Raw genomic sequence first — 8,992 nt, forward strand, 5'->3', positions numbered from 1 at the left:
TGTCAGTTCTACCCAAAGTCATCTCCCAGTTGTACCCACTCATTACTATAATGGCTAATGCCATGGCCTCTTAGCCATGGCTCTGCTTCCAGCTCTATGACCTTGGAAAATTATTCAGTCCACCTGAATCCATCTCCTTGTCTATTACAAGGGCGGGGATAACAGTACCTAAGCGCCCCACACAGTGCCCGGCACCCAGGAAGTGGGTTGTTGGCCTCGTTAGGGTCTCATTATGGACCTGACGTCCTCCATTGCAACAGCACTTTTACCCGTCATCTTCCAGCCACGCTGTCCTACCTTCTCCACCTTGAAGGAGACATTCAAGAGGCACCTTCATCACGAGGCCTTCACCATTCCCCAAATTCGGACTCGGCCGTTCCCTTTCCCCACTTTCTTTGAATGTCTCATATAACTTATCAAACTGTCCCTTCTACTCTTACAATGTGTGCACCTGCCGGCCCTAGAGACTGTAAGCTCCCTGAAGGCAGGTACCACGTCTTCTTTTTCTTTCGGTTCCCCGGTACCCAGCCTATAGCTTTGCAAACAGTAGACCCTTTATAATGTGTGTCTGCAGGTCATGCTGAGGCATGCGTGCAGGAGACAGGCGGAGAGGGGCTCGTACACGGGCTGTGGGAGGGGCGCACAGGTGGGCAGGCCATCAGCTCCGAAAGCGGTGGAGTCGCACCGACACCAGTCCTCGATGACATCGCCAGTCCCTGAGCACCACAGAGAGCTCATGGTGGCTTCCTGCAAGAGCTGCGAGAGAGGGCAGAGAAAAGAGTGAGTGTCCAGGAGCCAGAACCAAGGGACAGAGCATCGAGGCTCCACTTGGCCCTAAGTAACTTCCAGCCAGTAAGCTGTAGGCCACTGCACCATTCTGTGATCTGACATTCCTACCTCAGGAGAGTGTTCCTGGGAAGCCTGGACCTCCTAGGACCTCTAGGGCCTGCCTTACGTTAGCATAACATTTCATCCTGGTGGTTGAGACATTGGAAGCATCTCACTCCACTTCCCCCTCTCTCCTATTCCTCCCATCATTCCACTCGGGGGGCTCTAGCAACCATAACCTATTTACCATACAGTCGGGGGCACTCAGCCCTTTCTCTCTGTGCTTCCTTATTGCCCTCTTCAGCCTGGTCCCGTATTTCCTCTGCATGCCTTCAGCACGCCTTGCAGCTCACTGTTTACCCATGAAACTGTGGCTCTGCCAATCACTGTCATACGACCGTGAGCAAATTATATAAACTCAGCTTCCTCAATGGTACATGGGATGAAAATAGCACTTTCCTCATAGTTGTGACGACTACATGAAACAATGTATGCCAAAGGGCACAGCATAGTACCTATGCTATGCACACATCAGTCACATATAAATAGTACACGTTAGTCATCAGTAAATGCCAGCAATTATTATTATCTTTGGATGACAGGGCTGGGTCTCATATGGAAGCTTCTAAATACCACAGAGCCTAGAACAGTTCTTTACATGCAGTGGTGTCACAGCAGATATTTATAATAAATAAGAGGGCAAAAGGATAAAATTAGACCAGCGAGGGAACAGAAGTTGTGATGGGGAAACTCCCTGGTGACGAAGTTGATCCTGCAGGGACCCCCTCCGTGGGGCGCTGCTGCCTCAACCCCCAGGGTGGGCGAGAGGGTGAGACCAGCCACAGGGCACAAGGCTGGCCAGGCTGGCGAGGTCAGCGCTTCCTCGCTGGGCCAACTCAACATCTGCAGCATTGACGTTCCCTATGATTCCCTTTTCTCTGTCCCACTGTCACCACACCTGCACTTAGTTGGTAAATTAGACAAATGAAAGAGCTATCCCGGAAAATTTTAGGCCAAAAAATTCAAGAAGTTGGGGGGGGGAGGGAAGAAGAGAGAGAGAAAGAGAGAGAGAGAGAGCGGGAAGAGAGAGAGAGAAAGAAGAAAAAAAAAAAAGACAACCCTATGAAAATCAAAATGTCCAAGCCCAAAGCCAGTATCCTACGTTTCATTTTTTCAGAGCTTAATATGGGCCATTTTAGATTGCAGTAGTTGAAATAAGTGTTCATACCCCCTCAGATTGGGAGTCTCCCCTGAGCGGGGACCAAGTCTTGATTATCACTATGCTTTGTGTAGACTTTCAGAATTCACAGGGCCCTGTCAGGTGCTAACACTTTAGTCTGAGCTCCATGATACACAGCTGTGGAGGATACTTAAGAGTCAAAGAGATTAGGACTTGCTCAGGGTCACAGGCCAGTGAGTGGGGACGCGTCAGAACGCGAGCCCAGCATGACTGACTGGACACCTCAGGCTCCTTCCAGCAAGTTCTCGTAATTAACGCTGTGTCCACCAGCTCCCAGCATGAAGCCCAGGACATGGTTGCTGCTTGCTTTACGCTTTTGCCTGACTGAACCAAATTCAAATCAAAGAGTGTCGTTTTCTTAAAACTTGGAAAAAGAGGATACATTCTAGATATTTGTGGCTTTTTGGTGATGGAATCGATGTTACAGAATAACAACAACAACAACAACAAAAAGTCTAGCAAGCATCCCTGGTCTCAAGTTTGGGCAACTTGGTAGAAAATCCTGCCGTTCTCAGCAGGCATGGCTTGGGATGGGAGGGTCTGAGTTCCAGTTTGTTGGGTCTGAGATACCTGGTTGGTTATGTCGTTTGACCTACTTATTTCTAGACTGTAATCACAGATGAGACTAAAATATGGCATCCAGAGATTATCTAGTCCAGGGGTCGTCAAACTGCGGCTCACGAGCCACACGCGGCTCTTTGGGTACATTCTGTCTCAAAAGTTTGCCAACCCCTGGAGAGCCAATCCTGTCCCTCACAACAATTTAAAAATTATTCGAGAACCATAAATATATTTTTACATAATCACCATTATGTGAATAATATCCCTTAAAATTTTATAAATGAAACTATGATAGTTTTATTTTCATTTTCAATTTTATTTCAGAGCCTGCGCGGTTCACGAGCCGCAGTTTGCTGACCCCTGGCGGCTCTTCCATCTCAAAAGTTTGCCGATCACTTCTTGGCCTTTTGGCTAAGATCAAGTGTAATATCTGTTCTTATCAAAAGTTTGCTGACCCCTGATCTAGTCCAATAGAAGGAGAACAATGAGGCCAAGAGAGGTTAGAAAACTGGCCCAAAGATACACCAGAGAGGTAGAGGTAAGAATGCACACTGAGGGGTGCCATGACTTAGCACCCCTCCACTTTATCTTCACTCATCTCCGTTCTTTGGGAGAAAGGGCAAAATTAGAAGGAAAAGCAGAGGAGCAGAGAGAATGGTGAAGCCAGGATTATGTCTAAAGAAGAAGAGAAGAAACCTAATGGTGACGACTCCTTCTCACCTTGTCCGTGCATTTAGAAATTAAAGGGTTCAAAATATGGCCCGATGGAAGGTATCTCCAGCCGCTCTTTTAAGACCAGGTGTTCAGGGAGACAGAAGGGCTGAGTCTGGCAAGTAGGGGACCCGAAAGGGGGCGCCAAAGACAAACTTCCTCCGCTGCTTCCTCACGGTGCTTGCGAGGGCCCTGCAGGAAGTGGGGCCTCCTTGCCCTCCTCCCCGCCCCCCCCAAGCTCCTCTCTGTTCTGCAGCTTTGCGTGCCCTTGCCGAAGGACGGTTCTGTGAGGGAGCTCCCTGATTCTGCCGTTCCGGGCAAGTGCACAGCAGCCTGGGGTGCTCGCGAAGACAGAAGGGCAGGTAAGGGCAGGGCTGGGAGCTGGATGACAGCCACGGCAGCTCTGGGTCTCCATGGTGACACAAACCCCTCCTCTCCATCCTCTCCAGCCCCCCTTCAGTGGCCCCTTCTTTCCCATGCCTCTCCCCATAGTCACTGCTGTCAGACTGAAGCGTTTGCAGGCCAAAGGAACAATTTATCTTTTCGTTCCTGAGAAAAAACTTATTTTCAAACACTCAGTGAAATATCTGTGATATAGGTGGATAGGGAGAGAAACACACACACACACACACACACACACACACACACACACACACACACACACACAAAATCACACAGTGCAAAATCCCTCCTGTTGGATTAGGCACCACCGATGAAACTGTGACACACCAGGTGTCCCTTAAAAGAGGAAAGAGAAAGCAATTATCACCCCACCTGGATGGGCACACATCTCAGGCAGGCAAGCAGCTCACTGCTGTGACTCTGCTATGCCTTGTCCCCACGGTCACCTTTGCCTATAGTCTCAGAAGCCCCACACCCTGAGCTTGCATATTTTTATCATCGTTGTTGGCATGGTGTGTGTTTTGAACCACTCTGTTCTTTATGTCCTTGAGGAGATCGGAGAGAGGAAATGAGCTAATTCCCTGCCTCGGCCACATTCCTCCAGCTTATCCTTTCGGGTCCCTTTATGTTCTTCTAGAACCTGTGGAAAGGGAGCCACAGAGGGACAGGAGGGGGTGTGGGGGTGTCACGACAGGCAGCATCATGTAAGGAAGAAAGCTGCGTGGACGTGGCGTCTTGTTCTTAGAGGCGGTGTGCTGGGCCCACCCTACCCTCTCCAGGCTAAGGTGGTTGCATCCTTCCCTTTGGGACTTATGCTGACAGGCTCCTCCTAGTCTAGCTGCAGCTGGTCTGGACTTGGGATCAGTTATAAGAGCTGGTCCACCCTCCATGCCAACAAGGGGAGGCAGAGCTGAGCCTCCTCGCAGGACTGGTCCCCAAGGCTTTCTGAACAATGACTTTGGTGACTGCAAATGCTATGCCTCCCTACCTACCTTCTCCCTCCATCCCTTGTTGCTCCGAAACCTACACAAATGCTGAGTTGTGACTCCTGAGTCATCACCATGGGAGTTGTGAATGCACTGACTTGATTGAATATGCAAACATGCAAATCTAAGCAAATGCGGTGCCTGGATTAGCTACACGAAAAGTCTCACTGTCCATATTGTAGCATGGCGCTCCACTGCGTCCTGTCACCTCCTCAGGCTATTTGCAGAGCCCTCTGTTGTTGCTGATGCTGCCCTGAGCCAAAAGTCCCAGGCCTCTTACCCTCTGGGTCTGGTTGTTGGTCACCAGTTCATAGATGGGAGCAGCTCTGGTCACCTCCAGCAGAACTGGCTCGGCAGGGGTGTCAGGGCTGGATGTCACATGACACAAGGGGCAGGACGAGGGGCACCGCCCCTTGCTCTGACACTCCATTCGGACTCCAGCCGCCATGCGCTTGGTGCCAGAGTCGGACAGGCTGGCGATGTACTCTGGGAACGTCAGCACCTTGGGGTCTCTTTCCCGCTCCTCTGACTCGTCAGATGGGGAGTTGCCTGCCACAGACGAAATAAAAAGCAACAGTGAGGGAGGCGAGAGAGCAAGGACTTGCGTGACCTCATGGCCCCAGTGTGCTGGAGTCAAATCCTTGAGAGGTCAGAAAGTGTCACCGGGGGGGGGGGGGGAGAACCACTCAGTTTGGGGAACCCCATCTCCTAGGAACCCACAGAGTTGGAAATGGCCCTTCCAGATGTGAGAGCAGTTGGTGTCCTTTCTGAGAATCCTCAGCTCCCCTGGCCATCACTGGACGCTTCTGCAGTATCTGTGCAGGGCTCTGACTGTCATCAATAGTACGGACAATGACAGCAGTGAGAGTTCTATGGCGCCGCTGCTGCATCCACAAATGGAGGCATCAATAGCACCTACCTCGAGCGATGGGTGATGAATAAACTGCAGGATAATTTTAAAGCACATAATACAGTGGCTAGCACGTGCCGAGTCACCCTCATAAGAGTTTCAATCATAACTATGGGCAAGATTTACCGAGCCTGGGCCTGCTAGGAAAGTGGTATCTGTTCAAGACCTCCTTCAACCCTTATGCCAGCTCTCTGCATGGAGTGCTATCATCACACCCATTTGAAAGATGGGGAAAGTGAGGCCACGAGCCTCAAGGTCACACCGCTAGTATACGGTGAGATCTGAGATTTGAATCCAGTTCTGATTCCAAAGCCTTCACGTCACAGGGGAAGAACAGGACATCTCTGCTTCATTATTAATCAACGTATTGAAGATGGGGAGGGAATTCTGACATTTTTCAGAAAGATTTGCAGCACTCCAAAGCCTGAGAGATACGTCTGTATCATCCTTGCTTGATGAGTAACAGGGAGTTGGGGTGGCGCCTGGTTGATTTTTGGACACAAACATTGGAAATGGCTCCTAGAAAATAAAACCTTGTTCCCTATGAAAGAAAGCACTGCTTAGTAGTTCTCTTTCAAGCATTCAGAGTTTTCCAATTGACTCATTAACTCTAAGGGAAGATGGGAGTCAGCTGACAAAAGGCCCGGGGTTCCTTAACCATTCCCTGACCCTTTGTCGTCCCAGACATGAAACAATTTCAGGGAGCCAGTGGGCTTTTGGAGACAACGGGCAGGTCCAGAGCATCATTCTGGTCCTCTTGGACACATCACGAATGTGATGCCTGGTGGGCCGGGTCTTTAGGGGAACTGGTTGAAAGGATTTGCCAAGTGGTTCCAAAAGGTGATGGTGAGATCCGACTCATTGACTTCATAGCAGAGTTCTCTCTTACGGGGTCCAGGGAGCGCTCTGCTAGTTTCGCTCTTGTTTGCTGTGTAATGTGAGGCATTTCAGCACTGCTGGTTCCCAGATGGGCATCATTATGCGGATGAGGCATTTTCACCCTGCAGCTCCACGGACACGGGCCTCCTCCTGCGCGCTAAGGCACAGGACTCACTCAGTGGCTATAAATAGGGATAGACTTTATTTCCCATTTGCATTTTGTTTAATAACGGATCCAGAGTTGGGCTCAAGCCCTTTCTAGGTTACCAGAGAACTACATACCTGCACACACTGAAACCAAGACTGATATTAAATAGGAGGCCCGGCAGCCCACCCACCAGCTAACCCCAGTCACGCCAAGGCACATGTACATCTTGATTGGACATTCAGGCTTATGCAACTCGTGGCTGGGCATATTTCTAAAGTGGCCACAATCTCCCAGGATTCTGCTCAGGCGGACCGTGGTCAGGCTTCCAGTCTGCGCATGGATTGAATAGAGATAAGTGGGGGTGGGAGCGGGATGAGGTGAAGTCTCGCGATGTTATTTCTAGAAAAATGGACCTTCATTCCTTGGGAAAGTGAATGAAATTAAAAAAAAAAATCAGTAAAGATGAAGTGCTTCTTTTCAAGATAAGAGTTTTAGAATTTTGCCTTGCAGGCCTGACCAGAGAGCTTGAGGGCCTGTTGGCTGGCCTTCATGCCCCTTACAACCAGATACATTTCATTATCAACCCACAGCCCTCCTCCTTTAGAATGAATTCAGAGGCTGGAAAAAGGACTTCCACGACATGGCCGCTAGATGGCGCTATCAAGTCTAAGATGATGGTGAGAGAAAGAAAATGTGCGATCAATTCTGTGATCACTTTGGCATCACCGAAAATAAACCTACGGACAAGCAACACACAGCTACTTATAAAAATCGTCACGGCACAATTTTTCTCAATTAATAAAAAATTAATGGGTAATTCCATGTAAAACTTATCCTAAGTGAGAGGCACAAGATAACGAAGGGAAAATAAAACTCATAAGGGGAAATATATCCCCCCCCATAGCCTTCACATGAAGTAAAATTTACTTTAATTGGATAATAATATGCCACCAAATTCCTTTTCTCTCACCTTTAATCCCCAAATACCAAGGAACACCCACACCCGCTATATACACATCCACATAATACATAACACCTGCGGCTTCATTGCTGCGTGTGGACAGAGCTGACAGACAAGTGAGGCCACTAGAGGGCACTGCAACCCCAAACAGTCGAGCTGAGCGACCGCTCCGGCCCTCCAGCGCTCCATCGTTAAGGCTTGTAATTGCTGTAAACATTTGAGGGGCTGCTCCCCTTGCTGTCTCCTGGCTATCACAATTAAAATCAAGACGCACCAACCTCTCCTTCAGCCCTGTCTTTCAGCCCCGGACAAATGCAAGGTTAGGGAGAAGAGAGGCATGGAAACGATGCAAAAGATGGTGGTGGGAGGCCACCAAACTCTTTTTAATTCAGCCTCATCTTTGCCTTCTCCTGAAAATATCCTGGTCCAGCTAAAGTGGGCCCTGCTGGAGGCCAAGACTAACCACCTTTCTGGTCCCCTCATACAGGATGGAGCTGTCTAGAGAAGAGCTGGATTTACACAGAAGTAAGGAGCAGGGAACTCCCGAAAGGCTCTGGCGGAGAATAGAGATGTGTGCGAGAGAGATTTTTCAAGGAGGAAATGCATTTTCCATGCACAGTTAAAGATACAACTGGGAAATACTCCTTACAATGATGGAGTCCGGTGGTGAAAGCGCAGATAAATCTCTGTTTGCCAGGAAGAGAACACCTTTAACCATCATGTCTTTAACAAGTGAAAGAATAGGTGAAATCCTAAAAGCTTCAGGAGAGTCTGATCTTTGACACTTGCTTTTAACTCAAGTGCTGGAGTGGGTGGAGCGAGGTCTGTGTTTGGAGAGATGCCGGGAGGAGACACGCCTTATTTCCTTATGGTTCAGTGGTTCCCCCTCTTCCACTGCCCACTCCGATTACTCTCCCTTCCACCTTCTAGATAGATCCTGGGTAGCAGTACTCGAGCACTAAATCTGAGACACTATATCGTCTCTTCATAAAATGCATATTCCATTTCAGCAAGTACACAGTCTCTGGACATGAGAAATAAGCTGCAATTAAGGTCTTAAAAGATGACAATTGACATAGATGCCTTTTGATCGAGAATACTGAGCTGTGGCCTCCTCTCACCCTTGTTTGCAGAATTCACCCCGTTGCTCTCAGGGGTGGAGTCTCAGCTGTGACACTTAAACTTTCTTACAAGTAGAGGAACAGCCAACCTGGAACGTAGTTAACAACCCCAAAACTGCAAAGCATTCTGCAAATACAGTTTGCTATAAATACATGCCATTTGCTTGAGGCTAAATCTGTATCCTGCAGCACAGAGTGGATGAATTTCCCCAGTAGAATATCGCGGTATGAGAATACTGGCCTCC

The 8,992-nt window shown here is 48.9% G+C and overlaps 1 protein-coding gene across 1 annotated transcript in view; it reads right to left on the bottom strand.

Annotated features, from left to right (window-relative positions):
- Nucleotides 1-8,992, bottom strand: part of ASTN1 (astrotactin 1) — a 322,407-nt gene that overhangs the window by 27,419 nt on the left and 285,996 nt on the right. Inside the window, exons 16-17 of the mRNA XM_019646368.1 lie at nt 5,009-5,277; nt 623-756 (exon numbers count right to left, since the gene is read on the bottom strand). Of these exons, the coding sequence (XP_019501913.1) occupies nt 623-756; nt 5,009-5,277 (403 nt within the window). The remainder of the gene's footprint in view (nt 1-622; nt 757-5,008; nt 5,278-8,992) is intronic.

The sequence above is a fragment of the Hipposideros armiger genome, unplaced genomic scaffold, assembly GCF_001890085.2.
Source record: "Hipposideros armiger isolate ML-2016 unplaced genomic scaffold, ASM189008v1 scaffold_6, whole genome shotgun sequence".
Lineage (NCBI taxonomy): Eukaryota > Metazoa > Chordata > Mammalia > Chiroptera > Hipposideridae > Hipposideros > Hipposideros armiger.